This window comes from Pipistrellus kuhlii, unplaced genomic scaffold (assembly GCF_014108245.1).
Source record: "Pipistrellus kuhlii isolate mPipKuh1 unplaced genomic scaffold, mPipKuh1.p scaffold_m20_p_3, whole genome shotgun sequence".
Classification (NCBI taxonomy): Eukaryota; Metazoa; Chordata; class Mammalia; order Chiroptera; family Vespertilionidae; genus Pipistrellus; species Pipistrellus kuhlii.
The window spans coordinates 103639245-103663637 of NW_023425529.1; the positions used below are offsets into that span (position 1 = coordinate 103639245).

The 24393-nt window shown below is 40.4% G+C and overlaps 1 protein-coding gene and 1 long non-coding RNA gene across 2 annotated transcripts; both read right to left on the minus strand.

Moving 5' to 3' along the window:
- Positions 1–937: 937 nt before the first annotated feature.
- On the minus strand, positions 938–1361 carry LOC118729608 (cytochrome c oxidase subunit 5B, mitochondrial). Its single transcript, XM_036457080.2, has one exon. The coding sequence runs from the start codon at positions 1280–1282 to the stop codon at positions 983–985; it is 300 nt and encodes a 99-aa protein (XP_036312973.2). The 5' UTR covers positions 1283–1361; the 3' UTR covers positions 938–982.
- Positions 1362–19608: 18247 nt separating this feature from the next.
- Positions 19609–20011, minus strand: LOC123653247. Its single transcript, XR_006742920.1, has 2 exons — positions 19876–20011; positions 19609–19714 (listed from the first exon to the last, which is right to left on the minus strand). It is a non-coding gene; the product is annotated as an uncharacterized LOC123653247 (long non-coding RNA).
- Between the last annotated feature and the right edge of the window lie 4382 nt (positions 20012–24393).

Genomic DNA, 24393 nt, shown 5'->3' on the forward strand with positions numbered 1-24393 from the left:
TGCCCATACTTCTGAAATACATCAGTCTGCTGCATACTTCAAAGTCTCTGGACCATTTTGTTCATCAGTTTATTTTGTTAATTAGATTCATATATTAGTGAGATCATGTGATACTTCTCTTTAACTGGCTTATTTAATTTAGCATAATACTCTCCAGGTCTTTCAAAGGGTAACAGATCCTTCTTTTTTACAGCTGCATAATATTCCATTGTATAAATGTACCATAGTTTTTATATCCACTTGTTTACTGATGGGTACTTGAGCTGTTTCCAGATCTTAGATATTATAAATAGTGTTGCGATGAACATAAGGATACATGCATTATTTCTGATTGGTGTTCAGGCTTCTTGGGATATATTGTTAGAAGTGGGATCACTGGGTCTAATGGCAGTTTCCATTTTAATTTTTTGAGAAAACTCCACACTGTTTTCAATAGTGGTTTTATAAATCTATATTCCCACCAACAATGTACAGGGTTTCTTTTTCTCTACATCCTCACAAGCACATTTTGTTTGTTGATATATTGATGATAGCAAATCTGGCAGATGTGAGGTGGTACCTCATTGCTGTTTTAATTTGCATCTCTCTATGATTATTGGTGTTGAAAATATTTTCATATGACTCTAGCTCATATTTATATTCTTTGGAGGAGTGTCTATTCAGGTCTTCTGCCCATTTATTTTTTATTATTGAGTTGTTAGTTTTCCTTTTGTGGAATTGTCTGAGTACTATATATATTTTTAAAATTAATCCCTTGTCAGATGTATCATTGAAAAATATGTTCTCCAATATAATGGATTCCCTTTTAATTTTGGTGCTGGTTTCTTTGCTGTGCAGCAACTTTTTACTTTGATGTAGTCCCATTTCTTTATTTTTTTTTTTTTTTTTTTTTTTTTTTTTTTTTTGGGAGGAGCCAAAGCAATGGCTTGTCTTTATGGGAAACAAACTTTACAGCACATGTTGAGTGAGTTAGTGCAGGGGCTCAGTGGGACAACTGGTGGGGCACCAGCTTATAATGGGTTCCACAGCTAGGGCATCGCTGGGTCTCGCCTTTGTGCACCCAGAACCAGATGACAGCGCTGTTGTCCTCTTCACAAATGCAGCCCACTATTCGCTTGTTGGTGATGGAAGGGACTAAATTAGGGTCTTCCTTGGTCCCTGAAGCCGCCTTGGGGGCTAGCATATTGTATGGGTCCAGTCCCTTCCGTGCAGCCAACATGACCTCCCGCTCCAGCCCAGTCGCCTGTTCGTCATCAGTAGGAACACCACCTCCTGACGCCATGGAGCGCACCGCGGCCGCCGCCCTGGGGCCGCGGGCCCTCAGGGCCTGCGCGACCAGCGCTCCAGTTCCGCGAAGTCTGATGTAGTCCCATTTCTTTATTTTTCCTTTTATTTTTCTCTTGCCCTAGAAGATGTACCTGTGAAAATTCTACTACATGAAATGTCTGATACTTTGCTACTTATGATTTCTTCTATGATTTTTATGGTTTCACAATTGATATTTAAGTCTTTTATCCATTTTGAGTTTATACTTGTGTATGGTTTAAGTTGGTGATCTAGTTTCATTTTTTTGCATGTACCAGTCCAAATTTCTCAATGCATTTATTGAAGAGACTGTTTTTACTGCATAGTATACTCTTTCCTCCTTTGTCAAATATAAATTGAGCATAATGTCTTAGGTCAATTTCTTGGTTCTCCGTTCTCTTCTATTGATCTGTGTGCCTGTTCTTGTGCCAGTACTAGGCTATTTTGATTACAGTGGCTTTGCAGTATAATGTGATATTTGGTATTGTGATCCCTTCAATTTTGTTCTTCTTTCTGAAGATTGCTATGGCTCTCTGGGTTCTTTTTGGTTCCATATGAATTTTGGAGTATTTGTTCTAGAACTGGGAAATATGCTCTTGGTATTTTAATAGGGATTGCACTGAATCTATAGATTGTTTTGGGTAGTATAAACATTTTAATTATGTTAATTCTACCAACCCATGAACTTGATATTTTCTTCCATTTGTTTATATCTTCTTTTATTTATTTTTCTCCTTCTCCTGAACAGCTCTGTAGCTAGTCCCTAGGCAACTGAGTAGGTCACTGCCCCACAGTTTGACTATAGCTTGCATGAGGGAACAAGGGTAAAAAGGCTGACTTATTGCTGACAAATTGTTCTCTGCTTGCTCAAATGTTCCGGACCCTCAGTAGTAAGTTCATCTGCCTTTATACAACCCACTACATGTACAGATGTCATGTGGCCCTTTTTGTCACCCTGTGGAATTGAAACTTGTGAGACCAGTGAAAATATGCTGACACTCTGGTGACTGCTTCTGCTAAGGATAATACATTTGTGTCTGTGTTTTTGTCGAGTAATCTTATGTTCTCTGTCAGCATCCATAATATGGTAGCAGGCTTTCTTGATTTCTCATAAGTAGAATACAATCTCAGAGCCTTCATAGTTCTTGACAGATCTGCTGATTGATTTAAACCTGGATAACCCGCTCCAGTGCATCTCCACCTGGAATATGTAGACTGAGAAGGGAAGGAGGAGATCTCCCAGAGGATGTTTGGGTAATACATCAGAAAATGGGCAGATAGATGGTAGACAGAGGAAAAAATGGGAATTGTTCCCACTTGCCCACTTGTGTCCTATATCCAGGCTCCCATGTCTATTTAAAATGCAGTATTTTTAAGTCCATTTAACATTTGGACAATTTTATGTTCCAATATCTTCACTGGGCTCAGGATTCCATGAAGACTTACAAAATTCCATAAGACTCAGGGAAAGGGGCAAGAATCCCATAGCTTGTCCCAGGATAAGGACATCTGTGAATGAAGAGAGACAGAACTTTTTTTCTTTCATTTTAAGGAAAGGCTGTTTAAAATGTATTTTAAACACAGACAACACTAACAGAAATTAGACTAGAATTTTAAAAAATTCATTCAACTCAAAACTTATCATTCCATTCTAAATGGAATTCCATTCCCCCCAAAGTAACACAATAATATTTGTATAACTTAGAGCTTTTTACATTTTATTTTACTTGGTTATCCTATCAACTCAGTGAAGATGGCTTATTTATTTATTTATTTGTGCAGTTGTGAGAAGAAAGACAGAAAGATTAAGTAATCCATTCTCGAATACATGCCACAGGATGATTACTTAAGTGAGCCCAGTGCTAACAGCACTTTTAGATGCCATTTGCTTTGCATTTGTTGGTGTTGACAAGATTATACTTTTAGACCCTAACTAACTGCCTAGTAACTTCTGCCGGTGGCACAAGTCTCAATGTCAATAAGCAGAGCTCTCTGGCTTTATGAGTAAAGGACCTTTACAGCTCCTTAGATGGGGTAGCTTGAAAACTCGGAAAAGGCTTTTATGCTCCTGAATATCTCAAAAATTCCCTTTAGAAAGGAATTTCTCCGAGTTTTGGTGACCTTTTGGTTCTTAAGAGGCTTGTATTAAAATCTCCAAAACTTTGAGAGAAATGACTGCATAAACAAGGTTTTGCTAACTCTAGTAAAATATTGTTTTTCAACCATTCATCTTAGTGGACTGTTGTAGACATCTGTTGTTTTCTTTGCTTGACACCTCACACCCAGTCTGATTCAATGGAGCTCTCTCTTCCTCCCAGTCACATGGTTATTGTGGGAGCAGCTTCTTAGAAAAATGTGATGATTGGTAGTAACGGTCCTAGTGCCAGGACTGTGTCAATGGAGTCCTTCCCTGGAACTTTGGGATTGAGGTGCAGAGAGATAGAGCTCTCTGTCTCTGTGTGTGTATTTCTCTCTTTCATTAAAGGCTAATTTCACAGTCCACACGGAAGAAAAAGCAGAAACTCTCTGCCCAGAGGATTGTGAAGAAAAGAACTGAGCACCATTTTAAGAAATCTATAGAGGCACAACATAAGAATATTTTGAAATCCATGGAGGTGTTAAATGTTAGTAATCTCTCACACATCTTTACAACTTGTGCACGTGTAGGTCATCTTATTTAATAAACACTAATTGAAAGCCTATTGTACCATGCCCTAGCCTAGAGACACAGAGATGAAATCAGTTTTATCCTCAGGAAGCTCCTGGCTGGGGAGAGAGCCACACAAGCAAACAGGTGACTTCAAATCTGTCAGCAGCCCTCCAAAGACAATAAATATGTTAGGTCCTGTAACCAAGAAAGGTGGTTCTGGAAGAAGAGAGAATCCAGGATGGGGTCAAGTGGACTTCAGGGAGGAGTTAACTTTTGAGTGTGTTTTGCGAGATGAGTGGGAATTTTCCCATGGAAAGATAGGCTTGCAGATTGTTATTTTGGACATATACAATGCTCCGTGTGTGGAGAGCAGAGTGTGCAAATGTAGGGAGGAGTGAAAAAAGTATGGTGCTTGAAGGGAAGGCTTGCAGTTTGTGGGGCTGAACCTCAGGGTGCATGATAGGAATAATAGGACAGGCTACCTGAAGACAGGTAAAGGCCATCCTGGAAGGGGCCTTGTGCTCTGGACCAGCGGATTCCATCCTGTGTTTGAGCACGATCGCTTTAAATCTAGAGAAGAGTGAGGAGGTTAAGCACATGGGCTCTGGAGGCAGTTAGGCTAGGGTTTAGGGACCCAGCCCTGATGTCCAGCAGCTGTATGACCTTGAGAAAACTGATCATTCTCTCTAAGATGCAGTTTCCTCACTTGTAAATTGGTGCTCAATGGTTTATACTAAAAAGTCTGCTTGTAAGAATTAAGTGAGTCATGTCTGTAAAGCACTTAGCATAGTCTGAAAAACATAGTGATAGCTGAAATCTAAGTAGATACTATAAATAACTTGTGTAGCAGTAGGTTGATGGCTCCAAAGGGAGTAAAGACACTTAGGGTGTATCTAGGATTTCCCAAGAAATAAAAAGCTATCACCAGTCCTAGAGAGAAAGCTTAAAAATCTTGTTCACTGAAGTGAAGTCATGGCTAATTATCTGGAAAATGTGTTTTCAGGTAAATTGGTAAGAGAAAACAATTAGAAATCACGGTGAAATAATTTTCAATGAATAAACTATGTTAAGTACAGGATAGAAAACCAAAGACATTGAAAAGTTGCTAAGTCAGTAAATCTTAAAAGTTCTCATTACAAGAGAAAAAAATTTTGTAACTATATATGGTGATGAATGTTAAATACACTTATTGAAATCATTTTACAATATATACAAATACTGAATAATTATGTTATACAATGTTATATATCAATTATACCTCAATTAAAAATAATAAATTAAAAAAGAGAGACTAAAGGAAGTTAAAACATGTCTTGTTTACATTAGTTTAGGCTTCATCATACTAAGGAAGATCAAATTTTTTTTTTTTTTGTAACAATCTCATAATTCAATTGAACATGTTGGACTTTGATGTATACGTGTTCAGCTGATTAAAGAGTTTGCAAAATGTGGGAGACTTTTTTCTCTTTGTCAGATCGGTGAGTGGCTTGAAAAGATTTTTACTCTGGAAATTAGTATTGGGAGCTTTTGTTGTGGGATACTTTTTGAAAGCTGAAATATTAAAATCTAATAATTTATAAGAAAATATAGTGTCTGCAGGATACCAAAACATTATACCACGTGTTGATTGATTAGATGCCAACAAAATATTTGGCCAATGAACCAAAATTTTGTTCTATATGATGCCAAACATCTGGATATTTGGAAGCAGCTGTTTGGCATCCTGTGGACCAAATTGAAGCATCATTGTACCACTGTATAATGATGAAGGCTCTAGCTTTCCTTTTATCTGATCTGCTCATTGCCCCTAAGATTCAGTTCCAGGAACACTGCTGAAAAAACAGGACCAGTACTAGTTGGGGCTCAGATCAAGTGTCAAGTTGATGGAGACAGAATTCCTCATTGGGTTTCAGATTTGAGGAGTAAGCTTGGGACAAGTTTATTAGGAAGGCTGAACCTCCTAAATGCAACAGTTTAGGAAGCCATGATGCACTGGAACAGGAAGTAGTATGGAAATGAGGTTAGGATGATATCTCCTTTTTTAAAAAAAAATATATTTTATTGATTTTACACAGAGAGGAATTGAGAGGGACAGAGAGTTAGAAACATCGATGAGAGAGAAACATCGACCAGCTGCCTCCTGCACACCCCACACTGGGGATGTGCCTGCAACCAAGGTACATGCCCTAGACCGGAATCAAACCTGGGACCTTTCAGTCCGCAGGCCGACATTCTATCCACTGAGCCAAACCGGTCCCGGCAATATCTCCTTTTTTCACCATCCGCCTGTCCATAGCACAGTGTAGCAGAAAAAGCCCGGGGCCTAAAGTAAAAAGAACTGGGCTCTGGCCCTGGCCAGTGTGTCTCAGTGATTAAAGCATCAGCCCTCACACTAAAGAGTCTCAGGTTTGATTCCTAGTCAGGGACATGTACTTAAGTTGCAGGTTTGATCCTAGGCCCCATTCAGGCATGTGCAGGAGGCAGCCAATCTATGTGTCTCTTCCACATCAATGTTTCTCTCTCTTTTTCTCTTCCTCCCTCCCTCCCTCTCTCCCTTCCACTCTCTGAAAAATCAATACAAAAAAATGTATATCCTTAGGTGATGATTAACAAAAGGATCAAACCAAATCAAAACAAAAACTGGGCTCTGCTCCTGGCTCCACTGCCCCTAAACCACAGCAGTTTAGCTGTGTATCATTGGAGAAGTTACTTCTCTGTGCTTTGGTTTCCTGATTTGTGATTAGGCTTAATAATTGTAGCTACCTCAGAGAGTTTTGAGCACTTACTGATATAATGCTGGCAAACACTATACCTGGCTCAAAACACACAAAAAAGTGCTGCTGACATTAGTATCAGAGAGTTGCCTGTCACTGAAAGGTTTCAAGCAGAGATGAATCCCAAGGTCTCTAAGGTATTGATGGTGTACAAGGAGGTTAGGTAAAATGATTTCTAAATCTTCTTTAACTTTAAAACTTCTATGAGTTTCTGACATTAAAAAAATACATAATTGTAGAAAAGAAACAAGAAATGAGTTTGACTCCTGGAACAGCTCATTTATGTGCAGAATGAGAAACTATATATGAGTAAACATCAAAAACTATGCTTCCCCAATTTTTACTGGCACCGAATCCAGTCTATTATTTAGCAAAACCAAACACAAACACCTAGAGAGCTTGTTCACAATATCCTCTGCTTCAGAATATCACAGTTCCCATTTCTCCGCTCTTACTGGGTAAGAATATTTCAGAGTTCTTGGTAGGATCGGGTTGTCCAGAAAGGTACTGGGAGACCAGAGTGGAGGGAAGTTTGGGATTTGGAGAAAGGGGACCAGAAGATAAAAGACCAGAGGATCTTGTTGGCAAGTTAAAGAATGAAAACAGTCACAGCAGTTATCAGTGTAACTGTGTCATTAGTCCTAAGTTAGGTTGTAATTGCTTGCCAAACAGATAAAGTGCTTTGAGGCAGGTCTAACAATGTTTCTGTCTGGGTGAACAAAACACTATTCTTCCCATTATGCTCATCTTTTAGGAGAGAGGAAGGACAGTTGATCTTTGGATACTGAGCCCTTGTTGAAAAAACTGGTGTTATAGAGAGAAAAATTCTCTTTAGCAAATGTGAATTGCTTTTAGTCAGAGGTAAAGTTAACTGTGAAAACATCAATAAACACAAGAAACTTAAAAAAAATTTTTTTCATGTATTCATTCATTCTTTCTTATTGTTAATGCCAGCTATGTGCTTAGCACATTGCTGTCTTCTGCATATTCTGCCAGGCATTCTCCATTTGCTGCTCCAGATCTATTTTTCCTCTGGGCCCTGGAACCCCAGGAAACTGACCCTGAATAGAGGGTATCACCCAGGCTCCCCTCTGTTCGACCCCTGGGAGGCAACAGTAAAAGTTAGGACAGGGGAGAGAGAGGCTAGGTTATTTATTCCTACCTCTTATCTTATATCCCCTCCTCAGTTTTGAAAGGGGGCAGCAATATAATTTGGGGAACCAGTTAGCACTGAAAAAATATTACTCTTACTCTATTAATGATGATTGTTTTATTCTCATTAAAGAAGGCATATTCTACCCTGGCTGGAGCTGACCTGAAAATGAAGTCCTTCCTCCCTATTTGGAGCTGCCAATTATCATGAAAAAATTAGTATGCTGCAGAAACCAGAATGGCCAGCCCTTTGAAGGTCTCCAGCCCCTGTAGCAAACCTGCAGGGCTTTGCAACCCTCCAGCCTGCTTACTTGTTAACTGCCCATCTGGCACTCTTTTTTGCTATTTCCCCATGTAACCCCAACCCTTGCATATCACTAAGTCATTTGAACACCCCCTAGTCCTTTTGCATATCTGTAAACTGCCCTTTTGCCTAAGTTTTCTTTAGCTTATGGTGGGGTGCAAAGCAGATTTCTGTGACTGACCTGCTGCTCTCTCATACTGTCAGCAGTACTAGAATAAGCACTCATATCTGACTCAATCCTGTCTCTGCTTCATTGGCCCGAGTAGTGACAGGCAGCACAGACACATTGTTTGTCTGGTAACAGTTTCAGATACTGAAAATTCAGGACCTGAACTGAGCTGGTAGTAGCCCTGTAGTTTCTCTTAAACCTGGTCACAGCTTTAATCATTAAACAGTGACCCTGCAGTGACCTTCCCCCCAGCCCCCAAACTCTAACTCTACACATGCTTATTTCTAATGGACCATAACCAGAGAGGACATAGTCACTTTGAAGCCAAAGCAGTAATGAGCCAATGTCACTCCTCCAGTTATCAGCAATCAAAGACTCCCAGATGCCAGTGGCCCAGGTCCTCGAGCAGCCTAGGAAGAAAGCCACCTGTACCACCTTAAACTGTGACATGAGCAAAAAGTAAGTTTTTGTCAGATTAGGTCACTAAAATATTGGGAGTTTTAGGTTACTACAAAAGAACCTATAATATCCCCATTAACCCTCTTATTTAATTTAACTCTTATAACCACTCTATGAAGTAGATGCCAATATTAATCCTCATTTGATAGATTAAAAATAATAATAAAAAAAACTGATGCAGGAGGAAACCAAGATGCTGGCATAGGTAAACACTTGAACTTGCTGCCTTGCACAACCACTTCAAAATTAAAACTAAAAGACAAAACAGAATCATCCAGAACCACAGGAAGGCTGGCTGAGTGGAAATTCTACAACTAGAAGGAAAGAAAAAAAGCAAAATGAGTCTCAGAGGAGCTGCAGAAGTAAAGTGCAGAGGTATGGAGGTGCATGTGGGCGGAAAGGGCTGGCAACTGAGTATGCAGCTGTCTTTTCAATCAGAGGGAGGCACAAGCTCCTGACTGCTCTGAACTCCAGTTCTGGGTGAGACTCTGGGAACCTAGACTCATATGGGGAGAAACTGGACTGTCTGGCAGCAGGCAGAACTTGAGGGCAGCTTTCTTTCAGAGGTGCTTGCAGCAATTACCAAGGGACACTGAGACCCAGGGGTCTCTTAGGGCAGGGTTCTGGAATAGCCATAGCTGTTTGCTCTGCCCTGTGGATTCCCTGAGACCCTGCCCTACCCAAGCTGTGCGAAGAGGCTTTTGCATATGAATGGCCTGGTCCTTTGAAATTTAAAATTGCCTAACAAATTGAAGCTGGGTCAGAAAAACCCAGAACATCCAAAAGAAGGCCCAAGGCCTCACTTCAGTTTGCATTGCTTCACCTAGGCACCTCCAAACCCAAACAAAGAAGAGGAATCTGCACATATCTCCATAGCTCCTGCTAGATGGCCTTAGGCAGAGGCTAAATTAGCACCTACTTAGAGATCCAAGAGACAGTGGATCCAGGGATTAGAGTGGGACCATCCAGATTACAACTCCTCAGATCCATAAGGGACACATTCAGGGGGCAGACTCAGTGAGCACCAAAACCCCACTGAAGCAAGTCTGGCCTCATAAAGGTGTCTCCAGCATAGAAGTTCTCCCATCATAGACACAGCTGATTCTCACAGCCAATTGGCCTGAAGGTCAATTCTTCCCAGTGATATCAACAAAAATCAAGGCTTATCTACAACAAGATTGTGCCCACAGCACACAAAGGAATGAACCAAGAGAGTCCACCTCAGGTAACTGGGGAGGTTCAGCCACTGGACCCTATAGGACACCTAGCACGCAGAGCCACTCTATCAACACTGGTAAGCAGCAGAGACAAAGAAATAGCTCACAAATGAAAGAAATGGTGGATATAGAGTTTAAAACTATTATAAAGTTTATCATAAATTTTCTATAAACAGCCAATAAATTTAGTGATACTCTCGAGGATATGAAAAAGGACCAACTAGAAATTAAGAATACCAGCTGAAATAAAGAATAATATACAGATATTCAATAGCAGATTAGAGGTTGCAAGAATCAAGTCAAAGATTTGAAATACAAAAAAGCAAAAAACATCCAACTGGAAAAGAAAAAAGAAAAAAGAATCCAAAAATATGAAGATAGTGCAAGGAGCCTCTGGGACAACTTCAAGCATACCAACATTAGAATTATGGGAGTGCCAGAAGAAGAGAGAGAGAACAAGATATTGAAAAACTATTTGAAGAAATAACAACAGAAAACTTCCCCCACCTGGTGAAAGAAATAGACTTATAAGTCCAAGAAATGCACAGAACCCCAAACAAAAGGAATCCAAAGAGGACGACACCAAGACACATAATAATTTAAATGCCAAGAGCAAAAGATAAAGAGAGAATATTAAAAGCAGCAAGAGAAAAGCAGGTAGTTACCTACAAAAGAACACCCATATGATTGTCAGCTGATTTATCAACAGAAACTTTCCTGAAGTTGAGAGATGAAGGGTCAGCCCCTTGCTCACCTTCCCTACCTGAAAAAAGAGAGATGTAGGGATTGTTGTTTTTCACTTGCTTAGGCTTATAACATTCCTGTTGATATAGGATTTTGGACTGGAACCTGATAGATCCTCCCTTCCCCCAACTGGTGGGTGGAGTAACAATAAACATGATGTAACTGAGTGCCTAACTATGTACCTGTTAACGAAAAAAAAACATTGAAACCTATAAAGAATTTTTGTGAGTTTATTTGAGCCAAACTGTCGACATGCCGGGAAGCAGAACCTCAACGGATTGAGATAATGCTCTGGACAATGGCGAGTTACATTTTTATATTTATACATTGCAATCAAAGGAAAGGGACATAGGTTAGTTACATGAAATTCATTGGTGATAGATTAGGGAGGAGGGACAAAACGAAGAGGGGAAATCTCTGGGATAGGGCAAAAGGTTAAATGATGGACATGAGCTTCTTTTACAGAGATGGATACAGGATACTCTAATGTAATTAACAGTTGACAATTAATTTGATAACAATAACAATGAGGGAATGTCTCAGGGTCATTTGTTGTGCCCTGAAGGGCCCAGGGTAAAAAGGAAGTTACAAGTTACCCTGACATCTCACAGATATGTTATCTCAGATGCAGGAAGGCAGATGGGCTCAGTAAACTAGATCAAAGTTGATCTTTGTCAGGTGAAATATCTGGGACATGACTACCCACTATAACCTCTTTGTAGTTAGACATTTAATTTTTAAACCATCTTTTGTGTGTTTTTTTAGGTCTCTGAGTTTGCAAGAGTGCCACGCAGGCCTTCCCTGAGCTTGTCAGGTTAGCATGTGGCTCTTTTCTTTCACATATAATACTTTATATGGACTATACATTGATTCACCAATCAGCACCTGCCAAATACGCTAAGCTCTTGGTCATAAGTACCTGAGTGCCATGTATGTACCTTATATGGACCATACATTAAGCCATTAATCAGCACCCACCAAATACCCTAAGCCCTCATTCCTCCCCTCAAAAGGAGTGCTCACTTCTGCACTAGTTGCTGCTCTCCCCTCCAGAGACAGCCCAGCAGGTCTTTCTCCCAATAAAGCCAGTAATACCTGGTTTTTGGCTCCCAACTGATCTTTCAAATCTTGGATTCTTTGTCCACTGGAGTCAAAGAATGAATCCATGGACAGAAGATGGTATAGCAAAGGTGGAAATTTACTAAAGAACAAGTTCAGACTCCCACATAGGTCAGATCAGTTCTTGCATGCAACAAAAATGACTATTTTTTTCTGTCACCAAAGGAAACTCAGCCACACAGTGACTTCTGAAATTTTGTGTGTAGGAAGGAAAAGCTAAAGCAGGAAATGTGACCTTTTGAGCTGTTTTGAGCAATGAGGTCAGACAAATCCTTTATCCTGCTAAGCTGAATGTGCAGTTTACATTCTCAGCAGTTTACATTCTATAGCTCTGTTGAGGATAAACTCAAAGGTAAAACTTTGATCCATGTGTGCTACATGCATTCCCATAATCAGTTTGCACTGCTCCCTTCATTGAGATTTCAATGCTTCTGGGATTGACCTTAGTGTGTGGAAATCATTCATTCCTATTTATATTTTCTTAAACATGACCTGCCCCGTGGAAACAAACAAACAAACAAACAAACAGGAATTTACTTTAAAAAGCCAGCATCTTTATTTAGAATCATGTTTGAATGAACACTCATCTGCCCAGATTCTTTTTATTTTTTTTAAATTAACTTTATATATTTGTTTATTTATTGTGCCATTTACTCATTTTTTATTTTTTAATTTATATACAATATTATATTGGTTTAAACTGTATACCACAGTGATTAGATAGTATATAAACATACTATGTGATCATTCTGGTAAATCCTGTGTCCATCTAATACCATACATCATTATTAAAATATTATTGATTATATTCCCTATGCTATACTTTATATCCCCATGACTATTCTGTAACTACCAATTTGTATTTCTTAAACTCTTAACCTTTTCACCCATTCCTCCAACATCTCACCCATCTGGAAACCATCAAAATGTTCTCTTTAACTATGAGACTGTTTCTGTTCTTGTTCTTGTCTGCTTTTTCATTTATTCTATTTTTTAGGTTCAATTATTGATAGGTGTGTATTGCCATTTTATTATTTACATTTTTATCTTTTTTTTACTTCTTGCTTCTATAAAAGACACTTTAACATTTTATATAATACTGGTCTGTAAAATATGTTGTTGGTATTTTAATGGGGAGTGCATTGAATCTATAGATTGCTTTGGGTATTATGGACATTTTAATGATGTTGAATCTACCAATCCATGAACACCGTATGTTCTTCCATCTGTTCATATCTTTCTCTATCTCTTTTTTCAGTGTCCTGTAGTTTTCTGCATATAGGTCTTTTACCTTCTTAGTTAAGTTTATTCCTAGGTACCTTAAGTTTTTTGATATGATGGTAAATGGGATTACTTTTTTAGTCCCTCTTTCTATAAGTTCACATTGGTATATAGAAATGCCATAGATTTCTTGGCATTAATTTTGTATCCTGCTACATTGCCCAATTCATTTATTAAGTCTAATAGTTTTTTTATGGAGTCTTTGGAGTTTTTTATCTATAGTATCATGTCATCTGCAAATAAGGACAGCTTTACTTCTTTTCCAATTTGGATGACTTTTATTCCTTCTTCTTGTCTAATTGCAATGACTAATACTTCCAGTACTATGTCAAATAGGAGCGGTGAGAGTGGACATCCCTGTCTTGTTCCTGTTCTTAGGGGAAATGGTTTTGTTTTTGTCTATTGAGTATGATATTGGCTTTGGTTTGTCATAAATGACTTTTATTATGTTGAGGTATTCTTTTATTCCCACTTTATTGAGAGTTTTTATCAAGAAAGGGTGTTGGATTTTGTCAAATGCTTTTTCTGTATCAATTGATATGGCTATGTGACTTTTATCTCTCAATTTGTTTATGTGATGTATCACGTTTATTGATTTGCAGATATTGTACCATCCTTGCATTCCTGGGATAAATCCTACCTGGTCATGGTGTATGATCTTTCTGATGTACTGCTGAATCCGATTTGCTAGAATTTTGTTCAGGATTTTGGCATCTATGTCCATGAGGAATATTGGCCTATAATTCTCTTTGATTGTGTTGTCTTTACCGGGTTTTTGTATTAGGGTGATGCTGGCTTCATAGAAGGAGCTTGGAAGTGTTCCTTCCACTTGAAATTTTTGGAATAGTCTGAGGAGGATAGGTTTTAGCTCTTCCTTAAGTGTTTGGTATAACTCCCCTGTGAAACCATTCTAAGTTGTCCGTAGAATTTATTTTAACAATCCTTTGTATTTCTGTGGGGTCTGTTGTTATTTTGCCTCTCTCATTTCTAATTTTGTTTATTTGAGTCCTCTGCCTTTGCTTCTTGGTGAACCTGGCTAGAGATTCATCAATTTTGTTTATCCTTTCAAAGAACCAGCTCTTAATTTCATTGATCTTTTGTGTGTGTGTGTGTGTGTGTGTGTGTGTGTGTTTTGTTTGTTTTGTTTTGTTTTGTTTTGTTTTGTTTTGTTTGGCTCTATGTCATTTATTTCTGCTCTGATATTTATTATCTCCTTCTTTCTGCTCACACTGGGTTTTTCTTGTTACTCTCTTTCTAATTCTTTGAATTGTAGAATTAGATGATTTACTACAATTTTTTCTTGTTTTTTTTTTTTTTTTTTTTTAGATAGGCCTGTAAAGCTTCCCTCTCAGAACCACTTCCATTGTGTCCGATAGATCTCTGATTGTTGTGTTTTTATTGTCATTAATTTCCAGGATGTTTTTAATTTCTTCTTTGATCTCATCGATAACCCAATCATTTAATAGCATGCTATTCAGTTTCCAAATGTTTGAGATTTTTGGCTTGTTTTTATTGTAGTTTATTTCTAATTTTATGCCATTGTGGTCTGAGAAGATGCATGATATGATTTCAATCTTCTTGAATTTGGAGAGACTTTGATTGTGACCAATATGTGGTCTATTTTTCAAAATGTCCCATGTGCACTTGAGAAGAATGTATATTCTGTGGCTTTGGGGTGAAATGTTCTGAAGTTGTCAGTTAAGTCCATCTGATCTAGTGTGTCATTTAGGATTGCTGTTTCTTTGGTGATTTTTTTGTCTTGAGGATTTATCCTGTGATGTCAGTGGTGTATTAAAGTCCCCTACTATGATTGTATTGTTGTCAATCTCTCCCTTGATATCTTCCAGGAGTTTTGTTATGTATTTGGGTGCTCCTGCATTGGGTGCATATATGTTTATCAGGGTTATATCCTGTTGTTGTATCAATCCCTTTTGTATTATGAAGTGGCCTTCATTATCTCTTGTATGGCCTTCACTTTGAGGTCTATTTTGCCATATGTAAGTACTGCTACCCCAGCTTTTTTTTCATTTACATTTGCCTGAAAGATGTTTTTCCACCCCTTCACTTTCAGTCTGTGTGAGTCCCTTGTTCTGAGGTGACAGCATATATATGAGTTATTTATTTATTTATTTTATTTAGACATTCATTCAGCCACTGGATGTCTTTTGATTGGAGCATTTATTCTATTTACGTTTATAGCTATTACTGAAAGGTACTTGTTTGTAGTCATTTCTATTTTTGTGCTGTGTTCCTTCTTACCTTTTTATTTCTTCTTTTTACAGCATTCCCTTTAGCATTTCTTGCATTGTTGATTTGGTGGTGATAAACTCCCTTAGCCTTTTTTTGTCTGTGAATCTCCTGATTTCCCCTTCAATTTTGATTGACAGTCTTGCTGGATAGAGTATTCTTGGATTCAGTCTTTTGCTTTGCAACACTTTGTATACCTCTTTCCCTTCTAGTTTGATGTGTTTCTGTTGAAAATTCATTTGCTAATCTGATGGGGGATCCTTTGTAGGTAATTTTTTGTCTCTCTCTTGCAGCCTTTAATATTCTCTTTGTCATTAACATTTGCCATTGAAATTATGACATGTCTTGGTGTGGGTCTTTTGGGATTGATCTTGCTTGGGACTTTGTATTTGTGTAACTCTTTCCTTCCCCCTATCTGGGAAGTTTTATATTATTCTTTCTTTCTTTCTTTCTTTCTTTCTTTCTTTCTTTCTTTCTTTTTTTTTTTTTTTTTAAGAAAACTTGCTTTTTTTCCTTTTTAAAAAATATATTTTATTGACTTTTTACACAGAGGAAGAGAGAGGGATAGAGAGCTAGAAACATCAATGAAAGAGAAACATGGATCAGCTGCCTCTTGCACACCCCCTATTGGGGATGTACCCGCAACCAAGGTACATGCCCTTGACCGGAATCGAACCCAGGACCTTTCAGTCCTCAGGCTGACACTCTATCCACTGAGCCAAACCGGTTTCGGCTTCTATTATTATTTCTTCAAATAAATTTTCTAAAAATTGCTGCTCTTCTTGTCCTTCTGGCAGCCCTATTATACCTATGTTATTTGTTTCATGTTGTCCCAAAGCTCCCTTAAGCTTTCCTCCTGCTTTTTAATATTTTTCTCCAGTTGCTGTTCAGATTGAGCTTGTTTCTGTACCGGATCTTCTAACTCACTAATTTGGTCCTCTGCTTCTTCTAGTCTATTGTTGCAACTTTCCATGGTGTTTTTGATTGTAGCTATATCACTTTTCATTTCTTCCTGATTCTTGCATAGGTTGTTGATTTTCTCATCCATCTGATGTATGAATTGCATGACCATTACTCTGAATTCGTTTTTTGGTCATGTTGCATGCTTCAGTTTCACTAATTTCCTTTCTTGGCGACTCCTCATTTTCTTTCCTCTGGGGATTGTGTCATTTCCCCATTCTGACTATCACCAGAAGGTTCAAACGTTGAGTTGAGTTGTGTGGACCTGCGCTGTGTGCAGGGGGAGCTTCGCACCACCCGGGTGTCACTGAAGTGCTCCGACACTAGGACGTGTGGCTGCCCTGGATTGGTGGGAACCAGGCTCGCCCAGAGGCAGTGTTACCAGTGCTTAGTATGATCTTGTTCTTGTGTGTGCACTTAGAATCAGGGACCCCACCTGCACTACGCTGAAACAGAGACCCTGTTGGCGTGTGCAAAAAACCAGAGTCCCCTAGTGCATGCCAGGAGTCAGAGTTCCCCTGTGTCTGCACCAAAAGTCAAGTGGCCTCTTGCTGAGAACCAGGATCCCTGTGTGCGCATTCACCATGAATTGGGGTCACCGGTTCTTAGTGCGAATGCACTGGGAATCAGGGATCCCAGGCGCATGTGATAAGAAACAGAGTCAACTCAGTGGTGCTCAGTGCTGCCTCCAGTCTGGAGAATTGGGATCCCCGTCAGCTTGGGGGACTGGGTTGCACACTAGCAGTGTGCCAACAGGAGGTCTGTTCCTGTGCTGCAGAAAACAGACTTCCTGTGCGCTTGCCCAGAATCGAAATCAGGTGGCACTGCCACCCTGCGTGGGCTTCAAGTTTGGTTGCCCAATGTCTTGCGGGGAACAGATTCCCAGTGTTCGTGCTCCCGGGCTCAAATTCCTGTAGCGGCACTGTGGTTTATGAGAAGGGTGGGTCTATTACGTAGTTACTGTGGCGCTGCCTACAAGCATGCAGGGAGAGGGATAGGCTCTTTGACTCAAAGAAATCTGCGGCTGGATTCTTGCTGTCTGTTGGTCTGCAGCTGTGGTCAAAGGTCTCTGTCCCCACTGGCTGCAGGGTCCTGGTTTGTATCTGAGACCAGACTAAGTGGTGCTGAGGCCAGGATCCTAGTCTCAAGCAGCTCTGTTTCTCAAGATGGCATAGTCTCTGTGCCCGCCCTGGCTGCTGAGAAGTGTCTGCGTTGTGCTTGGGCTCTGCCATCTAAGACTGCCTGCTTTGGCAGCCCCTTGGAAGTCCTGCAGAATCTAACTGTCCCTAGCTCATACACACACACACACACACACACACACACACCAACCACACAACCACACACTCCTCTAATGCTCCCTCACTCTCTCACACTCTTTCTCCCTACCTTCCTGACAGTCGCCATCTTTCGTTCCTCTCCCTAAACCTTTTTTTATGTGCTTCAGTAAATTATGGGAGGGAGTATTTTGCTTTGGAGTTTCCAGTTCTCTCTCTCTCTCTCTCTCACCTAAATTCTTTATTGTTTAAAACATTACAGGAGTCTCTCTTTCCCCCCATTGACCTCTTCCCTACCACCTCCACCCCCACCCCAAGCACAAGCCCTTACCCCCCCTAGTGTCTGTGTCAGTGATTTTGCTCATATGCTAGCATACAAGTCCTTTGGTTGATCTCTTACCTCCTCACCCCCTACCTTTCCTCATAGGTTGTGCAGTCTGTTCAATGCTTCTATGTCTCTGGTTCTATTTTTGTTCATCAGTTTATGTTGTTCATTAAATTCCACAAAATGAGTGAAATCATGTGATATTTATCTTTCTCTGACTGGCTTATTTCACTTAGCATAATGCTCTCTAGTTCCATCAATCTTGTTGCAAATGGTAGAATTCTTTCTTTTTTACAGCAGCATAGAATTCCATTGTGTAGATGTACCACAGTTTCCTAATCCACTCATCTGCTGATGGGCACTTAGGCTGTTTCCAAATCTTAGCTATGGTGAATTGTGCTGCTATGAACATAGGAGTGCATATATCCTTTCTGATTGCTGTTTCTGTTTTCTTGGGGTACATGCCTAGAAGTGGTATTACTGGGTCAAATGGAAGTTCCAATTTTAATTTTTTGAGGAAATGCCATACTGTTCTCCACAGTGGCTGCACTAGTTTGCATCCTCACCAGCAGTGCAAGAGGGTTCCTTTACCAATTCTCATTTAAAGAACTGTTTGCAGTCAATGACTTGGAGAATACAGAACAAAAAGCCCCCTTGCTTCTTTTTTTTTAAAAAAACTCTATTTGTTATTAAACTAAAGGCCCAGTGCATGCAATTTGTGCAGGGGTGGGTTCCCCAGGCCTGGCTGGTGATAAGGGCCAATCAGGTTCCCTGCCTCCCCACCTCCTCCTTCCTCACTACCCACACCCTAGTGCTGCACAGTTCCCCGCCTCCCCACCTTCCCCCTCATCCGTGTCCTTCTTTCATCATCAGTGTTCAATGCCACCCATCCCCGTTTCCCATTCCAGCCTGGGGCCTTGCCCTAATTGGGTGATTGGGAACTGCCAGCCACAGGGGAAGGACTGCTAGTTTAATGCAATTTTCTTCAATGTTCCGGGGACCAATGCTCTGAAGGATGTTTTGTTTTATTGCTAAATGGAGGGGTGAAGATTGACTTAAATATGTGATTTACATTTGGGAGCTAGCCCCTAAAGAAAAACTAGATTGGAATACCTATTTGCAAAAATTTACTTATTTTGTAGTATAACTTGATCACAACAGCTCAAATCTATAGTGCTCAATTGTCTCCCCACATAGATGGGAGCAAAACCCCACTTGGCCAGCCCTGCTTGGATTCTTAAGCATTTTATCCCTTTTCTTCACTAATTGGGCAATATGCTCCAAGCAGAGATTCGACCCAGTTTAAAGGATCTATTCTGACTTGTTCTTGGCAAAAATATTAATTCACCTTCATTGCTAGTCTGAGAACTGACCTTGTGTTGTGGCCCTGAGACCAATTCCCGATCAATACCTGGTTCTAATAATTGATTCCTATTTTCTACTCTGTGTCTAAGTCTGGATCCAAAAATCCCACATACTGTTCATTCCAATAGGGATGGGGACTATCATATACCTCACCAATCCCGAGGTATGTGATTAAATAATGGATACCTGCTTACAGAGTTTTCAGTGTTTTGGGTTCTTAGAATGTTCACATGTAGATAAAAAGTGAAACTATGCATAATTACCTAAAGAATCATTGCAATGTATTGTTAGTATTGATAATCAGAAGGAATGTTCTTGATCAGCATTTAAATGTTCTCTTCAGTGAACAATGACCAGCATTTAAATGTCCTTTTAGTGGACAAAGCTTTTTCTTTTTTTCTTTTTCTTTTTTTCCTAAAAACACAAAGCTATTGCACATAAAACCTCTTTAAGTATAAAACAAAATCAAAGAGAATTCTTGAATGTATCTAATATGGAGGGCATAGTTAGGGCCAAGTCACTAAACTTACTTTTGAGAATTGGACACTACTTGCAATGGTGAGAAATTTAGCAGACCCCCTGAATTTTGGATACCTGCAGATGGCTTCTCTTTTTGTCCATGTTCAATCCTTCTTAGGTTGATGCTCAAAAAGTCTATGAATTTAATTACTTTAATTTTCCAGTAGTAATGTCTCTCTACTTCTTAACTATTTTCATTTTTCTTATACTCTCTAGATTTTAAAAAATTATCTGTAAGATTTAGGGGCAAGGAGGAAGAAATATCAATAGAATAGTGGGGATTAGCTATAGTTATAAGAAATATTAATCATGCTCAGTTAATTTTGATTGTTTTTGTTCTGATTAAAGAAAGCAAATTTTGACCTGGCTAAGAGTGTAGGCCCCGGACCTTGGAGTTAACCTCCAAATGTGGTCCATTCTCCTTATCTGAGAACTGCCTTTCAGCATGGAAAGATTGACAACCTTATTGCTGAAACAATGGAGTCCTGGAAGTGCACAGCCTTTGCAATCTCCAGACCACATTGCCTGTAACCTGTAACTATATTATACCCATTCTCATTCCTTTTGCCTACTTCCCTATGCCTGTAATTCATTTTGGCAACCTCCTCATTTAATCTTTGTCCTTCTACCCAACATAAGCATCTGAATTATGGGGGGTGGTAGAGCATATTTTTTGGATGACCTGCTGCTCTCCCATGCTGCTGGCATTATCTACATTATAAAAGATCAGGGACCGTCACACCCTAAATGACCAGAGGGATGACCGGTCACCAGGAAGTGCATGGAGAGCCTCTTGATTCCTTCCTCCCACCTATCCCTACCCATGGCCCACAGGTTCCCATCACTGGATAGCCAATGGAGAGCCACAGGGAACAAGGCTGGGTGGCAGCGGAGCCAGACTGGGGATTAGAGAGCAAGGCAGACCTCCTGTCCCTCCTTCCAGCTGGCAGGTTCTGATCAATCCTGTTTCTTCTGAAAGGAATATGGAGCCTCCACTGTGCAGCCTCCCCAGACACAGACTCACTGCTGTGAGAGACTCCGGAAAGGAGACTTCAACAAGGACTTCAGTGCCTGCAGCACACCTCAGCCTTCACTATTGGGAGATGGATAGAGAGCATCAGCTTTAAAGGCATAAACACCCTCCTCAGGGAAAAACCACCACCTCCCACTTCACAGCTGCTTCCGTGTCTGCAAGAAACTGCACATGCAGTTGAGTGGTTCCAAGATGGAGGAGGGACTGAGCCAGGTGGCTGGGCCAGTGGAGGGATGGCAGGGCAGGAGCAATGGGGCAGCCCTGGTTGCCTGCACCTCCTCCCACAGGCATCTCCCATATGTTATGATAAAAGGAGTTGTATTTTTCTAACTTTGTCCAGGTAAACTCTGTTGACTTCTGATCTTACTCTCCAAGCCACCAGTTAATCCCTCTGGATGCATAATATACGATCTCCAAAGGATCCGAGGGGCAGGTTCAATCTTCATTCCATAGTTGAGGAAACTGACTAATAGACGCATGTGTGTCATGCCTCAGTGTTGACTCCCACGGAAATCTCTGGGTAATTACTCAGATTGTATATCTAAGGGTATATTTTCTTCTGTTTTAATGTTTAATTCAATCCCAGGAATCAAATAAGATAATAAAGAATAAAATTAATTCAGAGGGCTCAGCATTGTATTCCCAGGGCCTTTGGCCCCACACGAACCACAGAGCACAGTTATCCTGAGATGAAAGAAAAGGAAAGATAATTGTGAAAGGTTTCCCAGCTCAGTCACAGAGATATCTCATAGCCAGATACTAAGTTCATGACATTAACTTAGGGGTGGAAAGGACACAAATGGAATAGAAGATGGAGCCATTTCTGTTCAGATTCAACCAAGTTAATGAGGCAGAAGAAACACTGGATGCCATGGAAGAATAAGATGAAGTGATCTGGTAGGGAATGTCACAGACATTGCAGGGACAGCACCTGGGGCTCCGGACATGACAGGAGGAGGGAGGGGCTGGGTAAGAGGAAGTACATGGAAGGGCCTGGGAGTAGGAACAAGAGGGTGATATGTGGAAGGTGGGCCCCACAGGGTGATGACATGGGGCAAGCCTGCCAGAGGTGGCCAAGTGCCCCCACCTCTGCTGAGGGGTGCATGAATCTGTCCTGGGAGCTGATGGAGAGGGAGGCTATGGCTCTATGTGGAGGAATTGCCAAGGAGAGATTCCCTGCAGCCACAGTACTGGGTGTTCTCCACGCAGCAGGAGAACAGGATCATATTCACAACGTCATGAAAGAAAAAGCATCCTATTCCCAACATATTCACAGACTTTTATTACTGGTATCTATATTCCCAATGTGTCCATAAGTACATTTTGAAAAAGAAATAAGATTTGTCCGTGATATGACTATATCTTTAGAAAATCCAAGTGATCACAACCAGAGCACTTTTAACATCTAATGAGCCAAATACACTGATGAACAAAAATAGACCCAGAGACACAGATACATGAACAGACTGTGGAACCTCAGAGGGAAGGCAGGAGAGGGTGGGTGGGTGGGAAAAGATCAACAATGGCCTGTGTGTGTGTGTGTGTGTGTGTGTGTGTGTGTGTGTGAATATATATATATATATATATATATATATATATATATGATACACATCACCCCTGGACACAGATAATGGGATGGTGAGGGCCTGGGGGTGGGGGAGTAGCCTGAAAAAGGTTAATGGGGGGAAAGGGGACCTATGTAAACCTTTCAACATTATTTAATAAAAAGAGTAAAAAATAAAATAAAAAAAAAGCTAAGAATAACTACCCTGGCTGCGTGGCTCCATTGGTTGTAGCTCTGTCCTGTACATTGAAACACTGCAGGTTGTGCGGGAGGCCACTGAGCAAGTGGTGCCTGGAGGAGGGAGGCTCCTCAAACCTAAATATAGTTCAGGCCTCGCCCATGATCTCAGGCCCACCCTCTGCTGTGTGAGACCAGACTTCCCAGCTTCCTGGTGAGTCCCTAGTCTCTGAATCATAAGGCCGCTCCCCATGTTCCCCAGAATGCACTGCTCAGTAACCATCTATACTCATTAAAAGATAATATGCTAATTAGACTAGGTGACCGGACATCTTCCGGACGTCCGACTTCCTGTCAGACAAAACCATGGTGGTGCGGGCGGAGGCAGAGGCAGAGGCAGTTAGGGGCCATCAGGCTGTCAGGGGAGGGCAGTTGGGGCCCATCAGACTGGCAGGGCAGGGCAGTTGGGGGCCATCAGGCTGGCAGGGGAGCAGTTAGGCAGCTATCAGGTTGGCAGACAGGCAAGCATTTAGGAGTCAGTGGTCCTGGATTGTGAGAGGGATGTCCTACTGCCAGTTTGGGATGGGGCAAGCCCCGAAGGGTCCTGAATTGGAGAGGGTGCAGAGTCTGGGCTGAGGGATCCCTCCTCCCATGCACGAATTTTGTGTAGTGGGCCTCTAGTTAGAAAATAAAATGCTTACTAGTATATATGATTCAACCCTGTCTCTAGTCAATTAACAGGTAGCCTAGACCTATTCATTTTCTGGCTTAATAGGAAGTACACTCAAGATTTACTATAAAGTGTTTTGAAAGGAATTCAGATTTGTCTCACCTATTTGTCCTTGCTTTTGCTTAACTCCTTTATAGCCTTGAACACACACCATTTATTAGATTTCATGGCTGACTAAGAGAACTAGATTTCATTCTAGGTCAGATGGAGTCTTATTAATGAGACCCATTCCACCTTATCTAAACACACCTATCAGAGAAGCAGACTTGACACTGATTATGAACACCTGAGGTGTTCAAGAGTTACTATTCTTATAGAGTTACTTCATCTGTCAGTATCCTCATATCTTAAATTGCTACTATTACCCACACCACAGGATGATTGTCGGAATAAAAAGTATGCATATATGCATAACTCTTGGGCACAGACAATAGTGTGGTTAAGGCCTGGAGAGTGGGTGGGTGTGTGTGTGGGGGGTCAATGGCAGAAAAGAAAGGGATATCTGTAATACATTCAACAATAAGGATATGGTTTTTAAAAAGTGTTATTAAAATTACTACAATACATTCTTACCAGGTGTCATAATAGTGAATTCAACATGTATCAAGTTCTTCAAAATTTTCATAGAATATTCCATTTGAATATTTATGAATAAAGTTTTCATCTGATTGTATAAAATGAAATTTCTTTTAAAATATTTTTATTGATTTCAGAGAGAAGGCAGAGAGAGATAGAAACATCAATGATGAAAGAGAATCATCAATCAGCTGCCTCTTACATGTCCCCACACTGGGAATCAAGCCTGTAAGCGGACATGTGCCCCAACTGACAATCAAACTGTGATCTCCTAGTTCATAGGTTGATGCCCAACCACTGGACCACACTGGCCAGGCGAAATTTCTTCTTGCTATCCGACTTAACTTATCCTTCTATAGTGCTCTCTTGCTTTCCCAAGGCATGCTCACCACCACCAAGATCAGACCTTTCTGTTAGATCTGTGCCAACAGAAGCCAGGCCAAGAGATG

Excerpts from the sequence above, each read along its gene's own strand:
- LOC118729608 (XM_036457080.2), bottom strand. The coding sequence starts at position 1,282 with ATGGCGTCAGGAGGTGGTGTTCCTACTGATGACGAACAGGCGACTGGG.